Source organism: Tamandua tetradactyla, chromosome 2, assembly GCF_023851605.1.
Source record: "Tamandua tetradactyla isolate mTamTet1 chromosome 2, mTamTet1.pri, whole genome shotgun sequence".
NCBI classification, from domain to species: Eukaryota; Metazoa; Chordata; class Mammalia; order Pilosa; family Myrmecophagidae; genus Tamandua; species Tamandua tetradactyla.
Genome location: NC_135328.1, coordinates 75314801 through 75331854, shown reverse-complemented (window position 1 = coordinate 75331854; position 17054 = coordinate 75314801). Strand labels below are relative to the sequence as shown.

The 17054-nt window shown below is 40.3% G+C and overlaps 1 protein-coding gene across 1 annotated transcript; it reads right to left on the bottom strand.

The window, feature by feature from the left end:
• Nucleotides 1-15855: 15855 nt before the first annotated feature.
• Nucleotides 15856-16422, bottom strand: LOC143660822 (interferon omega-1-like). The gene has a single exon (XM_077134229.1). It carries the CDS (start codon nt 16417-16419, stop codon nt 15856-15858), a length of 564 nt encoding a protein of 187 aa, XP_076990344.1. The 5' UTR covers nt 16420-16422.
• Nucleotides 16423-17054: the final 632 nt, after the last annotated feature.

The following is a 17054-nucleotide window of genomic DNA, read 5'->3' as shown; positions in this document are numbered from 1 at the left end:
ATATGATATTAAATTGTAAAATTGTAGGACTTATACAATATAACAAATTATCAACATTTGAACATAGATGTACTTGATAATCTTCTTGGGGAAAACTTGCTTCCAAATTTCAAGCTGGGAAGTCACTGGAATAACTTTGGAAAGAACTACAACTACAAGGCTTTTTAGATTTTCAGTACATACATTAATAATTATGTACAAATTGTTCATAATGTCTGTGTGCTTATCTTCAGAAAAACTAATAATATCTCAATATGAAAGAAAAAATGTATGCAGGCAATGAAATGAAAAGTGAACCAAAACTGTACACTAGAAAAATAAATTAATCATAAAAGAAGGCAGTATTATAGGAATTAAGAAATAAAAAAGATATGACATATAGAAAACAAATGGCAATATGGAAGAGGTAAATCCTTCCTTATCAATAATTACCATCTGTGGTAGTTGGATTCAGTTGTCAACTTGGCCAGGTGAGCGTATTTAGTTTTGTTGCTGCGGACATGAGCCAATGGTACCTGTATTAGTTAGGGTTCTCTAGAGAAACAGAATCAACAGGGAACACTTGCAAATATGAAATTTATGAAAGTGTCTCACGTGACCGTAGGAATGCAGAGTCCAAAATCCACAGGGCAGGCTGCAAAGCTGATGACTCCAATGGATGGCCTGGATGAACTCCACAGGAGAGGCTCACCAGCCAAAGCAGGAATGGAACCTGTCTCCTCTGAGTCCTCCTTGAAAGGCTTCCCATGATTGAATTTAGCATCACTAATTGTAGAAGACACTCCCCTTTCGCTGATTACAAATGGAATCAGCTGTGGATGTAGCTGACGTGATCATGACCTAATCCTATGAAATGTCCTCATTGCAACAGACAGGCCAGCGCTTGCCCAATCAGATGAACAGGTACCACAACTTGGCCAAGTTGACACCTGTCCCTAACCATGACAGTCCACCCCTTGTCAACTTGGCACATATATATATATATATATATATATATATATATATATATATATATATATATATATATCACCTTAGACCATACTTAATTTCCAAATGAAAATGAATAAGCACACATTTTTTCTTTTACCTGGCAATACTCAACTATCCTGCATATAACTGGAAACACATTAAATCTCTCCAGAATAGCATGCAAATCCTTGGGCAACATTCATTCTTAAACTTGATATCTTACAACTTAAATAGTATAACACAAACAAAACAGCATTACAGTCCTCGTTTCTGTAACTGATCACGTGGTCGAAGTTCATATTTATCACTACCTTCTTCCACTACCCATTCCATGTTCCCTTTCCCCTCAGCAAGCACTTCAGTTGGCCGTGGTTCTTTGCCTGGTGGGGTGACCCAAACCTTCATTCCTGAAGTCTCAGAGTCATTAGTGGTCCTGCCTGGATTGTGTTGTTGCAGTTTTCCATTGATTTTAATCACAGGGCATGGTAGTACTAATAGACGCCCCAGGGGATCTCCTATATTCCAAGAAAACTCTTCTTTACCTCCATTATGTAGTTGCAGTCCTACTTCCTTCTGATAGTCAGGGTCAGTTACCCTAGACAATAATGTAATCCCCTTCTTGGTGTGTTGATCCAGAGGCATAAGTAGCCCAAAGTGGCCAGGTGGCAATCTTAACTTCCAGTTCAGTGGTATCACTGTTGTTTCTCCTGGAGAAAGCACACCCCGTTTTGGAACTAAAACCTGTAGACCAGCAGAACTCAGGGTAGCAGGGACAGGAAGCAAAAATTTTCCTAGTGGATCACTAGGAGTAATAGTGAGTGGCACCACACCCATTTCCACTTCTTGGTTCCTGGACCCATGGATCCTGGCTATGGGAGAAACAGCACCATACAGAGGACGCTGATTCAGAGCATACACAGCTTCCTGGAGAACATTACCCCAGCCTTTCAAGTTTTTGCCACCTAGTTGGCACCGTAATTGAGTTTTCAAAAGGCCATTCCACCGTTCTATCAATCCAACAGCTTCTGGATGATGGGGAACATGGTAAGACCAGAGAATTCCATGAGTATGTGCCCATTCCCACACTTCATTTGCTGTGAAGTGTGTTCCTTAATCCGAAGAATGCTATGTGGAATACCATGACGATGGATAAGGCATTCTGTAAGCCCACGGATAGTAGTTTTGACAGAAGCATTGTGTGCAGGGAAAGCAAACCCATATCCAGAGTATGTGTCTATTCCAGTTAGAACAAATCGCTGCCCCTTCCATGAAGGGAGTGGTCCAATGTAATCAACCTGCCACCATGTAGCTGGCTGGTCACCTTGGGGAATGGTGCCATATCGGGGGCTGAGTGTGGGTCTCTGCTGCTGGCAGATTGGGCACTCAGCAGTGGCTGTAGCCAGGTCAGCCTTGGTGAGTGGAAGTCCATGTTGCTGAGCCCATGCATAACCTCCATCCCTACCACCATGACCACTTTGTTCATGAGCCCATTGGGCAATAACAGGAGTTGCTGGGGAAAGAGGCTGACTGGTATCCATAGAATGGGTCATCTTATCCACTTGATTATTAAAATCTTCCTCTGCTGAAGTCACCCTCTGGTGTGCATTCACATGGGACCCAAATATCTTCATGTTTTTAGCCCACTCAGAAAGGTCTATCCACATACTTCTTCCCCAGACCTCTTTGTCACCAATTTTCCAATTATGGTCTTTCCAAGTCCCTGAACATCCAGCCAAACCATTAGCAACAGCCCATGAGTCAGTATACAAACGCACCTCTGGTCAGTTTTCCTTTCAAGCAAAATGAACAACCAGGTGCACTGCTCGAAGTTCTGTCCACTGGGAGGATTTCCCCTCACCACTATCCTTCAAGGACACCCCAGAAAGGGGTTGTAATGCTGCAGCTGTCCGCTTTTGGGTGGTACCTGCATATCGTGCTGAACCATCTGTAAACCAGGCCCAAGTTTTCTCTTCCTCAGTCAATTCACTGTAAGGAACACCCCAAGAGGCCATAGCTCTGGTCTGGGAAAGAGAAGGTAATGTGGCAGCAGGAGTGGAAACCATGGGCATTTGTGCCACTTCTTCACGTAACTTACTTGTGCCTTCAGGACCTGCTCTGGCTCTACCTCGTATATACCATTTCCACTTTACAATAGAGTGCTGCTGTGCACGCCCAACTTTATGGCTTGGTGGGTCAGACAACACCCAACTCATGATAGGCAACTCAGGTCTCATGGTAACTTGGTGGCCCATGGTTAAGCGTTCAGTCTCTACTAAGGCCCAGTAGCAGGCCAAAAGCTGTTTCTCAAAAGGAGAGTAGTTATCTGCAGCAGATGGTAAGGCTTTGCTCCAAAATCCTAAGGGTCTGCATTGTGATTCTCCTATGGGGCCTGCCAAAGGCTCCAGACAGCATCTCTATTTGCCACTGACACTTCCAGCACCATTGGATCTGCTGGATCATATGGCCCAAGTGGCAGAGCAGTTGCACAGCAGCCTGGACCTGTCACAGAGCCTCCTCTTGTTCAGGTCCCCACTCAAAATTAGCAGCTTTTCTGGTCACTCGATAAATGGGCCGGAGTAGCACACCCAAATGAGGAATATGTTGTCGCCAAAATCCAAAAAGACCAACTAGGCGTTGTGCCTCTTTTTTGGATGTGGGAGGGGCCAGATGCAGCAATTTATCCTTCACCTTAGAAGGGATATCTCGACATGCCCCACACCACTGGACACCTAAAATTTTACTGAGGTGGAAGGCCCCTGTATTTTTGTTGGATTTATCTCCCATCCTCTGACACGCAAATGCCTTACCAGTAAATCTAGAGTAGTTGCTACTTCTTGCTCACTAGGTCCAATCAACATGATATCATCAATATAATGGACCAGTGTGATGTCTTGTGGGAGGGAGAAACGATCAAGGTCTCTGCGAACAAGATTATGACATAGGGCTGGAGAGTTGATATACCCCTGAGGTAGGACAGTGAAAGTATATTGCTGACCTTGCCAGCTGAAAGCAAACTGTTTCTGGTGGTCCTTACTAATAGCTATTGAGAAAAAAGCATTTGCCAGATCAATAGCTGCATACCAGGTACCAGGGGATGTATTGATTTGCTCAAGCAATGATACTACATCTGGAACAGCAGCTGCAATTGGAGTTACCACCTGGTTGAGTTTACGATAATCCACTGTCATTCTCCAAGACCCATCTGTTTCTGCACAGGCCAAATAGGAGAGTTGAACGGGGATGTGGTGGGAATCACCACCCCTGCATCTTTCAAGTCCTTAAGAGTGACAGTAATCTCTGCAATCCCTCCAGGAATACGGTATTGCTTTTGATTTACTATTTTGCTTGGTAGGGGCAGTTCTAGTGGCTTCCACTTGGCCTTTCCCACCATAATAGCCCTCACTGCACAAGTTAGAGAACCAACGTGGGGATTCTGCCAGTTGCTCAGTATGTCTATGCCAATTATACATTCCGGAACTGGGGAAATAACTACAGGATGGGTCCGGGGGCCCACTGGACCCACTGTGAGAAGGACCTGAGCTAAAACTCCATTGATCACCTGGCCTCCATAAGCCCCCACTCTGACTGGTGGTCCAGAGTGACGTTTTGGGTCCCCTGGAATTAATGTCACTTCTGAACCAGTGTCTAATAATCCCCAAAATATCTGATCATTTCCTTTTCCCCAATGCACAGTTACCCTGGTAAAAGGCCGTCGGTCTCCTTGGGGAAGACTTAGAGGAAGGTTAACAGTATAAATTTGTGGCAGTGTAACAGGTTTCTCCCCCATAGGGACCTGGCCTCCCCTTCATTCAAGGGGCTCAGGGTCTGTAAACTGTTTCAAGTCTGGAAATTGGTTAAGGGGCCGTGACTCTGTGTTTTTGTAATTCAGGTTAGACTTCTGTTCCCTTGACCTAGAACTCTTTTGTTTATACAGCTCCAACAAGAATTTAGTAGGCTGCCCTTCTATTGTATTTCTAGGCACCCCATGATTTACTAGCCAATGCCACAAATCTCTGCGTGTCATATAATTTTGATGCCTCCTTTGAGTTTGTTGTCTATTATAATACCCACATCTACCCTGTCTTTGGTGATTAAGTGCTGCCACCTGGCTTCTGCCAACTCGGGATCCTGTCATCCCCATTGTGTTTAAGGATTCCAGCTCAGTAACAGCAGTTCCTACAGTAATATCTGACCTACAGAGAAGTGCAACCACAGAGCTCTTGAGAGATGATGGTGCTAGTCTCACAAATTTATTTCTCACTGTTCTGGTAAAAGGTGCATCCTCTGGACATTCCTGGGGTGTAAGAGCAGGCTTTGCATGATAAATCCACTCTAACATCCCAATCTCTCTAAGTCTCTGGATCCCCTCATCTACATTATACCAGGGCAGTTCTGGCATTTCAACCTCAGGTAATGTTGGCCACCTTTTGATCCATGTTTCAACCAACCACCCAAACAAGCTGTTAACACCTTTTCTAACTGCTCGAGCTATAACATTGAATGCAGAATCTCTGCTTAGTGGGCCCATATCAATAAATTCAGCCTGATCCAGCCTTATATTCCTCCCACCATTATCCCACACTCTTAAAATCCATTGCCACACATATTCTCCTGATTTCTGTCCATATAAATTGGAAAACTCACACAGTTCTTTTGGAGTATAACGTACCTCCTCATGTGTGATACTTTGTACCTCACCTTTAGGGGCCTGTTGGGACTTTAGTCTAGTTATAGGTCTAGAAGAAATGAGGGGTGGTGGGGGTGGGTCATGAAAAGAATTAGAAATATCTTCCAAGCCATTTGCTTCAGGGCTTTCATTTGCAGTTTCATCTGGTGAAACAGGATTAATAACTCTAGGGATAATCCCTTCAGGAGGAGGTTGGGTGGCCAATTCCTCAAGGCAGGCTGGAGGTGGGGCAGCTATGTCCTCAGGGCAGACTATTACAGGGTTATCTAAAGAAGGCTCAGTATGGTCTAGGGTTTCAACCTCACCCTCAACATCATTATCAATCCATATGTCACCATCCCATTTTTCAGGGTCCCACTCCTATCCAATCAATGCCTTCACTTTAACGGCAGACACCATGCAAGACTGAGATTTCAGTTTACGTTGTAAAGTTGCTACTCTAACAATAAGATTCTGAGTCTGATTTTCAGAGATCTCAAGTCTACGGCTACAGGAAATAAAATTTTCCTTCAGGATACTCATAGAAACCTCTACATCTTTCAGACGGCACTTAAGCTTCTTGTTTGAAGCCTTAAGCCCATCCCTTTCACCCTTTAATGTAGACAATGTATCTAACAACAACCAACCAACATCTCTATAACTCTTATTTCTACAAAACTCTGTAAAGGTGTCAAAAACATTATCCCCCAGAGTCTGGCTTCGTACAAGTGAAGCATTAGTAGAATCGAATGATGATATTTTGACTATCTCCTTTGCCAACTCAGTCCATGGATTGGGAGTGTCATTCTGATTACGGGAATCAGAGTCCTTAGTGTCTCTGAGCCCAGTCAGAGTAGAAAACCATTCATAAAAACCCATTTTTAAGATTCTGTTCCTTAAGAACCACTCCTGGTACCAAAATGTATTAGTTAGGGTTCTCTAGAGAAACAGAATCAACAGGGAACACTTGCAAATATGAAATTTATGAAAGTGTCTCACGTGACCGTAGGAATGCAGAGTCCAAAATCCACAGGGCAGGCTGCAAAGCTTATGACTCCAATGGATGGCCTGGATGAACTCCACAGGAGAGGCTCACCAGCCAAAGCAGGAGTGCAACCTGTCTCCTCTGAGTCCTCCTTAAAAGGCTTCCCATGATAGCATTTAGCATCACTAATTGTAGAAGACACTCCCCTTTCGCTGATTACAAATGGAATCAGCTGTGGATGTAGCTGACGTGATCATGACCTAATCCTATGAAATGTCCTCATTGCAACAGACAGGCCAGCGCTTGCCCAATCAGATGAACAGGTACCACAACTTGGCCAAGTTGACACCTGTCCCTAACCATGACAATGCTTCAATTTGCATGAGCCTTGAATATATTATGCTCAGTGAAAGGAGTCAGACACAAAAGGCCACATACAGTATGATTTCATTTATATGAAATACCCAGAATAGCCAAATACAAGTAGACAGAAACTGGATTAGTAGAGGTAGGATTGGGGAGTACACGCTTATTGGGAATGGGGTTTCTTGTTGAGGTGATGAAAATATTCTGGAACTGGATAATGGTGATGGCCGTACAACCTTGGAATATAATAAATGTCACTAATGGCAAATTTTATGGTTTGTGTATTATAATACGCAGACACCAGATCAATGAAAAATGAGAGATAAAAAAAATCAACAGTTATTGTATTCATAGTTGTCTCCCTTTCCCTCTAGTCATACAATCAGACTCCCTCCCAGCCTCTTCATGCTGGGTGTGACCATGTGAATGAATGGTGGTCAGTTAATTGGGGAGGAAGTGAGGTTTGTCCTGTAGAGCCCTGGTGCATGAAAGCATCCCCAGATGATCTGCCGAGCACCACAGTCACATGGCAGAAGACCGGTGAGGACAGAAAAGTCATAAAATAGAAATAAGCAGGTTCCTTGAATAAAAACAGAACACTTGAAAAAAATGTTAATGAAAAATCATTTTCATACCAGAGATCAAGACAAACAAACAAACAAAGGAAAAGGTTTAGGAGGGACAATATGTACTAATTGACTGCAGTTTCCCAGCACCTAGCATGGGATCTAATACATTTAGGGTATGGAGGTTCAGGGACCAGCATTAACGAGTGTCTTTCTCAGATTCCCATCTCAGTAGAATGTCACAGCATTCACACATTACTGCTGACATCTGACTGCCAGCTTTATTCTTGGCCCCAGGACTGGATTGGCCTCTGGATTCCATTCCTGATGAGAGGCTGACAGAAAAGGGGCCAACAGGAGGCTCCAGACAGTACTTAGTTATGCACGGGTCTAATTTTCTCCATGTTCGCATGCAGCAGGAAGTGAGAGAACATCCATTCATGAATGCACCAACACTGACCTGAAGTATCTTGGAGATATTTTTGGAGGAGAACTACTTTAAGAGACGGGGCTCCCTGCTCATAGTGCCTGGGTGACCTTAGAGTAAAGGTACGTTCATTTGCACTCACAGACTGGGGTCATCTGATTCACCCTTATCACATCTTCATGTACAGATTAGTAAATTAAAAATCAGGTTACAAAATAATAATTATAATATCATTGTTTCTTTGGGTTGTTAACTTTCACCATTCCTGGTAGGCAGAGGGTAGCCAGTATGAAGCAAGTGTGTTTAGAACTAAGTAGCCAGGGTCACATGCAGGGAAAGGAACATAATGTAGGAAACAGTCTCATGGGTTTACCTTCAATGCAAGAAAAATTCACAGTCTTAGAAGTGTGGAGACTTGTTTGGCTTAGTTTTAGGCAACAGAAATGGAGAAGTGAACCTCTCGGGCAGGGTGGAGCAAGAATTCAATAGAAAGAGCACATGGTTCTCTTGACCAATAACTCAGAACTTTTGTCTAGATGAGAGCGTTAAATGAAAATACTTTAGTGAAATTTACTTGAGATTCAATATAAAGTTCATATGATATGAGGTATACATTTTTGACAAATGAAAGTCAAATCCTTTTAACAATTCCAAGTAACAGGAAATCATTCGGATTCATGTTAGATGAACAAGGTTGGTTATCAAACTGTGTAGAAATAGTTCGCATAAAAAATGGAGTTCTTTTGAGAAAATTGAGAGTTATATTCTTAGCTGCTATGTTTCTCCAAATAGCAGAACTTTTTTTCTCAGTAATAGTTTCTAATACACTCTCCCTTTTTCTAAGCGAGGTGGGCTGGTCCGTAACTGTTACCTACCCCAGAAAAGTCATGTTCTTTAAACCCAGTCTTGTGGGGGCAGACCCATTGTTGGGTGGGACCTTTCGATTAGGTTATTTCCATGGATTGTGACCCCACCCATTCAAGGTGAATCTTACTTTGCTCATTGGAATCCTTTAAGAGGGAGACATTTTGGAGCCATCATAGACAGAATTGTCTATTTAAGTTCTTTGTCCATTTTTATTGGGTTGTTTATCTTTTTGTTGTTGCATTGTTTATGGGCTTTTCTGTTCCACTGATGTATATGTCTATACACCACACTTTTTACTACTGTAGCATTGTAATAAGTTTTGATATCAGAAAATGTGAGTCCTCCAATTTTGTTTTCTTTTTCAAGATTTATTGGTTTTAGTGTCAGTTGCAATTCCATATGAATTTCAGGATTGAACTTTCCATTTCTATAAAAACAGTCATTGGGGTTTTGATAGGGGTTACATTGAACCTATAGATTGCTTTGGGGAGTACTGGGCTCTGAACAGTGTTAAGTCTTCCCACCCATGAACATGGGATGTCTTTCCATTTATTTAGGGTTCTTTATTTTCTGTCATCAGTGGTTTATAGATTCCTGTGTAGAGATCTTGCACCTCATTGGTTAAGTTTATTCCACAGTATTTTATCCCTTTAGATGCTATTGTGAGTGGAATTGCTTTCTTTCGTTCATTAATAGTATTTGGAAGGTAATAGATTTTTGAATGTTTACCTTGTATCCTGACACTTTGCTGAATTTGCACCAAATGTTTTTAACCATTCTTGCGTATGTGTGTGGATTTTTTTAAGGATTTTATATAGATATATAGTCATGCCATCAGCAAATGGAGATAAATTTACTTCTTCCTCTTCAACTTGAATGCTATTTAATTTTTTTCTTTTCTAGTTATTCTGGCTAGGACTTCCAGTACACTGCTAAATAGCAATGGAGAATGAGGATATCCTGGCCATGCTCCTGGTCTTAAGGCAAAAATGTTCACTTTTTCACTACTGAGGATGATATTAGTAGTGGTGTTTTTGGGTTTTGCTTTTGTTTTTTACAAATTTCCTTTACAGTGTTGAAAAAGTTTCCTTCTATTCCTAGTTTTCTGAGTGTTTCTATCATGAAAAGATGCATACCTTTATAATTGTTGCATCTTTTACTTTTTATCAATATGTAACATCCTTCTTTGTCTCTAGTAATATTTTTTGTATAAACTTATTCTTTATTTTAATATATCCATCTCAGCTCTCTTTTGGTTACTGTTTACATGGAATACCTCTCCTATCTCTTAACTCTCAACCTATTTGTATCATTGGGTGTAAAGTCTTACAGAGAGTGGTTGGATAGTTGTCTTGGCTGTTTGTTGTTATTTTCTTTGATTTCATTCTTCCAACTCAGTCTTTTATTTGAAAAGGTTAATTCCCTTAAATTAATGGCAAAAAACTGATAAGGAAGGACTTACCTCTGCCATATTGCTATTTGTTTTCTATATGTCATATCTTCTTTATTTCTCAATTCTGATAATAGTGACTTTGTTTTTGATTAATTGGTTTTTTCAAGTGTATGATTTTTGTTCATTTTTCATTTAATTTTCTATATACTTTCAGTTATTTTCTTGTGATTACTCTGTGGATTGCAATTACATCTTAAACTTACGGTAATATAGTTTCAATTATTATACCTAGCTTCAATAGCATAAAGAATTTGTGCTCCTATACAGCTCTGTCTCCTTCTTTAGTTGTTATTGATAGAAATTATTCATTTTATGCCGGTTAACATGGATTCATTATTATTGTTTTAAGCATTTGTCTTTTCAGTCATATAAGGAATGAAATTAGGTGTTACAAACCAAAAATGTAATGATATTGGATTTAATATTTTTCTATTTAGTGACCTTTACCAGTATTTCTTTGAATGGGTTTAAGTTACTATTTAATGCTCTTTCATTTTAGCCTAAAGGACTCCATTTACCATTTCTTATAGGGCAGATCTACTGGTGACAACATTCCATCATTTACCTGATATGTAGTAATTTCTCCTTATTACTGAAGGATAAGTTTGTGAGACATTGAACTCCTGGCACTCAGGTGCTTTTTTCCCCTTTTCTTTCAGTTCTTTATATCTTCCCAGTGTTTCTGTTCTCTGTATCTTCTGAATAGAAACTGGCTGTTAAACTTCTTGAGGATCACATGTATGTAATGAGTCATTTCTTGCTGCTTTCAAGAATATCCTTTGCCTTTGGCTTTCAAGAGTGTGATTAAAATGTGTCTCATTGTGGATTGCTTTGAGTTTTCTCTGTTGGAGCTTATTAAATTTCTTTGATACATAAATTCATATCTTGCATCAAATTTGGGATTTATAGGGGCCTTTATTCTTCATCTATCCTTTTCTCCCCCTTCTACCTCTTCTCTCCTTCTGGGACTGTCATCTTGCATATGTCAGTACAACACATTTTGACCAAACAATTTTTCCCCTTCTATTCTTTTTCTCTTTTGTTTTCTTGCACATCCTGGACATTACTTTGTCTGTTTGGGTTTAGGAAAGGCCAAACTTCCCTTCCAACTCAGAACTGATCTTGTAAAACTTTTCTTCCAGTTCCTAGATAATGCACCTTCGATACACTTACCTTCTCATGAAATAAAGAGACTTGTTTCTCTGTTGCTCGATCAAGAGGGCCCGAATACGTAAAACCACATTTTCCGGGTGTGCAAGGGTAGTTCAGCGGCAGAATTCTCACCTACCATGTGGGAGACCTGGATTGAATTCCTGGCCCATGCACTTCCCAAAATAAACAAATAAGCAAATGCAAACAAAGAAAAATACAAAAAATGGTGCTGCAATAACAGGATAATCAGATGGAAAAAGAATGAAATGTGACCCTACCCATACTGCATAAAAAGAGACCATGTTTTCTGATGGTAACAGATTCTGTTTATGTTTTTTCATTCATATTCCTTTCTGCTCATCAGACTGCATAATTTCAATTGGCTTATCTTCAAATTATCTCACTCTTTCTTTTGCCTGTTCAGGTCTGCTGTTGAATTCTTCTAACGAATTTTCACTTCACCTGTTAGAATTTTCTCATACCTTCCTTACGTATGTAGGCATTGTTTCACTTATGTATTTGAACATATTTAAAACAGCTGATTTAAAGTCTTTATCTAGGAAGTCTAAATCTGGTCTTCCTCAGGAACAGTTTTTAATTGATTGTTATTTTTTTACTGTGTAAGGGCCATACGTTCTTTATCTTGTTGTTGTTACTGTTCGTTGTTATTATTTTTTTGTTTGTATTTCTCATTATTTTTTGATGAAAATTTCACATTAAAACTAATATAAGGTGGCAACTCTAGAATTCTGTCCTCCCTAAAGTGTGTTTTTGCTGCTTTCTGTTGGTTTTTCTTCCTTGTTTTTCAGTGAATTTTCTGCACTAATTCTCTAAATTTGGGGTTATTTGTTATATGATGCTCTGAAGTCTATAATCAGTTAGGTGGGGATCAACGAATGATGGAACAGAGATTTCCTTATGCCTGGAAACAATGCAGCTCTAGATCTTTCTCAAGGACCTTTGTGTGTGTGTTTGTGTGTGTGTGTGTGTGTGTGCATGTTGTGGTTCACACTAAACACTCAGCCAGGCAACTTTCAACTTTGCCTTAGTCCTCACTTCCTGCTTATGCCAAACTTTAAGATCAGCCAGAGTGGGAGACTGGGTCATTTCCAGGTTTTCCCCCGAGCATTTGCACAGCTCGACAACTGAGCAGGCCCTTCTAGAGTCCCAGAACTATGATCGGGTCTTTCAAAGCCCTTTGGACATCTTCTTTCTCACCTTTTTCTTCTCAGCTTTTAGGCTAGGATATTGTCTGGCCCTACTGTTCCCGTTACCCATTGCCTCAGGTAGCCAATATATTAAAATACTTGGCAGTAAACGTTTTTGAGAAATGCTCTCCAAAGAGAAGTATTTAGCATTGGCTGAGCTCTGAGACATGTAAAGTAAAGATACCCCTTTCTAGTGGGCTCTTCACACCTGACAAGCCAAATGATAACAATCACTGGGAGTGGGGATGTGAAGGCATTCCAGCTCCATCCTACTCTCTGCAGTGCCCCAATGCAGTCTGTTACTTTTCAAGGCTCCTACTGAGTTTCAGTGTAAGGCAAGTTAAATGTTACAACTCTTGCTGTTCTTTACTGAGATTCAGCTGCTTACTTGAAAAAATGCTCCCAGGTTTTGTAAGTCTGATTAATTTCCAGATTCCTGAAAAGTAGATTCTGGCTATTTTTGCCAGTTTTTTGGCTTGTATTTATGGAGAGACAAATTTCCTTGGTTTTTCACTCTGCCATTTCCATTGGTATCATGTGTCTCTACTTATGTTTCCAAGAATCTGAAGAAATCAACCTTTACAGATAGAATCGGACAGTTCTTTACCATTAATTTGAACTGTTTCTGTAACTGACAAATGTCAGGAGTAATTTTTGTATTCATAAATACAGCTCAAACAAACACTACCTTGGTTATTCTGGTTAGTTTTCTATGTGATCTTTTCTTTTCTGTCTTTGATTTATTCAACCAAAATTAATTAGATTGGCTTCAGAGTAAGAAGATGATGGGGATTTACAAACATAAATTTCACATTTCTAATGAGAACTCTTTTCCTACTTTTAGTTCTGTGTATTTATTTTGTAATGGAGAGGACATCAAAATGTCCATTCTCTTCCCTATTTCTAATGTCCTGCATTCTTCACAGCTGGACATCATGGCAGGAGATCAGTTTGCCCTTCCTCTAAGCCAGGTTTTACCTGCAGTCAGCAGATGGCAGTAAAAATCTGAGAGGAACATTTCCGTGTAAGTGGGTACCCATCCAAGATTATTGACTGTGTTGCTGCATTGACATCCAATCCAAGCAAAGTATTAGAAAATGCAGAAAAAATTTTTCCAACCTTGTTCAAAAAGCTAACACACTTAGTAGATTAAAATCCCTGTTTGGGGGTTACTGATCTTTCTTGTTCTAAGTGTGAAGTTTCATTACAGTTACCCCGTTTGCCGTCCACTTGGAATACTAGGAAGTGGAACATGGTTATACTTTTCTTTACCTGAAGTCCTCAGAGTATAAAAAAAGGGTGAAAATCCTCAAGAACTACTGGACTAGGCCCTTGTTCTAGTTTGTTAACTGCTGGAATACAATATACCAGAAATGGAATGGCATTTAAAACAAGGAATTCACATGCCAGAGACCCGGGTTTGGTTCTCAGTGTCTGTCAATGCAAAAAAAAAAAAAGAGGAATTTAATAAATTGCTAGTTTACAGTTCTAAAACTGTGAAAATGTCCAAAATAAAGCAAAGCTATAGAAATGTCCAATGTTAGGCATCCAGGGAAAGATACCTTTGTTCAAGAAGGCTGATGGCATTCAGGGTTCCTCTGTCAACTGGAAAGGCACATGGTGAACGTGGTGAGGTCTGCTAACCTTCTCTCCAGATTCTTGCTTCATGAAGCTAACCCGGGGATGAATCCTTTCATCTCCAAAGGTCTGTGGCTGCATGAACACTCCTGGTTCTCATGGCTCTCTCCGGTCATGGCTCTACTGCTCTCTCCAAAATGTTTCCACATTTTTAGTATTCCAGTAAAGTAATCAAGACCCACCTGGAAAGGGTGGAGTCACATCTCCGTCTAATCAAAATGAATACCCACAATTCTGTGAGTCACATCTCTGTGGAGATAATCTAATTAAGTTTCCAAGCTACAGTACTGAGCAGGGATTGAAAGAAATGGTTGTTCCCACAAGATTGGATCAGAATTAAAACCTGGCTTTTCTAGGGTATGTAGTCCTTTCAAACTAGCACAGCCCTGGATTCAGAAACCTAATGAGACTCCTGTTATCGTCCTCTGAGTGAAAAGGTCAGGAACCTTTTGGTTGCTTTTGATATAATTGCATCATATTGTTACAAGTATTTGGGAATAAGAATCTTTGTATATGACAGACAAGTAATAGTTATAATACATGCACCATATATTGGTTTTGTCTTCACTTTTTCTCTTCTGCATCAATCTGGAACAAATCTTTCTTCCAGGAAGGAAATTTTAACCATGTGACAAAGCTTGGACAGCTTCCACAGTCCTGAGTTCCAAGGAGGGGCAAATCAAGAAATCAGAATCTACAGAAGGAATTGTTGTTTAATATCAAAGAAAACTCTTTTTGCCTGGATGGCTAACACAGTGGAATCTGAATCTAGGATAATTTGTGGCCATTTCTACTATGATACAAAGACATCATCTAAAGGATGGGGAAGAGACATATTCCCAGGGATTTTGTTTGAGCATGCTAGATCCCACTGGAATTCCCTCAGCAGCAAATTGTTTGTTCTTGCCATGATCTCCCTGCTGAAGCATCTTTTGCTTTTCCTGTGTAGCCCATATTCCAAATGCAACTAATTTTATAAATACTTTTTAATGTCCATGTACTTTGCTGTATGTAAGCTCCAGGAGGTGAGAAAAAAATCACTTATTTCTCAAGGTTCTATCCCCATGGTCATTAAATGAATGAATGAATGGATGGATGGATGGATGCACACTGCATTACATACTTTGCTAATCATTTTGCAGAATTAGCAACTAAGGGAAAGTTTATTTTCTTCAAAGAACAGAAATGACTTAAAAGAAATTTAATTACGATTTATAAGCTGTTGTAACAATAAGTAATGTATTTATTACAAAGCAAATGTGAAATATGTTTTATGTAAAACAGAACATATAAATACAAACACCATAAAAATTATAAGTTAATTGAAATGTTTAAATAAATAAATACATATTTTATGAAATGAAGTTCAGTAACCGGGCAGTAGTTACATTTATCCAGATTCTGAAAATATTTGTCATACATATGTCAATAATACTGATAAAATATGCTAAATGTGAGTCAAATTATTTTCTAGTTGAAACAAAAAAATATTGGCTTTTGAAATGACTGGAAAATTAAGTCTGAGTTTGGATGTTCATCTTGGGAATCAGTTTCCTTTCTACTTCCTGAGTTTTCCTGTGAGCACATGAATGAAGAGAAACCATCTCCTGATTTCCACTCTGACAACCTCCCAGGCACAGTGACTGTTTTTCTTCTCTTGCAGATAGAGATGGATTCTCTGGAAGTATCTCCTCACAGCCAGTGTGAGGTCCTTCATTCCCAGGAGAGATCCTTCTTCTCCCATCTCCTGCAGCAAACAGGTCTCAAGGTCCTCCAGCTGGCGGTGAAGTCCTGAGAGGAGCTGTTCCAGGAGGGTCGTGTTCCAAACAGCAGAGGAGGCCTCTGTGTGGAAGAGGTTGAAGATCTGCTGGAGCATCTCGTGGAGGACAGACAGGGCCTGGGCCTTCTGGACCCGGCTGGCCTCCACCATCTCCTGGGGGAATCTGAAGTCAGTCCTGTCCTTCAGGCAGGAGAGAAGGGAGATCTTCCCCATTTGTCCCAACACTGTGAGGGTCTCCTGCTTTCCCACGTCAAGGCTCTGAGGCAGGTCACAGCTGAAGGAGCTGATGGGGCTGGAGAAGATCATCACCAACACCAGCAGTGAAGGGACTGAAAAAGCCATTGGTGAGTTCCAAGGAGACCCTCTTCTGGTTGAGATGGGGGACTGTGAGCTTTGAACCAGGTTCTCTGAGGACCTTCTTCCATGTGTGCCATTTAAATACTGAAGACAAGCACTTTCATTTTCTGAATTTCACCCAGACCTTTCTATTCCCCATTTTGGAAATTCCCTTCTCCTCAGGGGCCTGAGAAGATGTATCAGTTGTAATCTTTCTGTACTTTTCATCGAGATTTCAGTTTCCCCATTAAAATATTAGAAGTCCAATCCAATGGGATGTTAATTATCTTAATAAACACCATTTTTAAATAGATAGAGCTGTCTGGATCCTTTCTTCCATATGTTAAGAACCACTTTGAAGAAATCATTCTTAGGCTTCTTCTTAAATCTTCTTCAGGCATGAAAGATATGTCCTTTATATGCATAGATCTACTTGTGTTTTCTGTCATATTCTCAATACCAGGCACTTGGTAATCTAAAGCAAAAGGACTCCTTATGCTTCCCACAATCCATAGGAGCTTTCACCTGGTTCATGTTGGTATAGTTGATAGAAGGTTGTAGAGCTAAGAACAAGAAGCACGTGGTTCATATTTATCCCCATTTTCTGGCTACGAGGAGTATCTTTGCTCCCACTTTAAGTC

What these genes read in the sequence shown, in the direction of transcription:
- LOC143660822 (XM_077134229.1), bottom strand. Translation starts at nt 16,419, where the DNA reads ATGGCTTTTTCAGTCCCTTCACTGCTGGTGTTGGTGATGATCTTCTCC.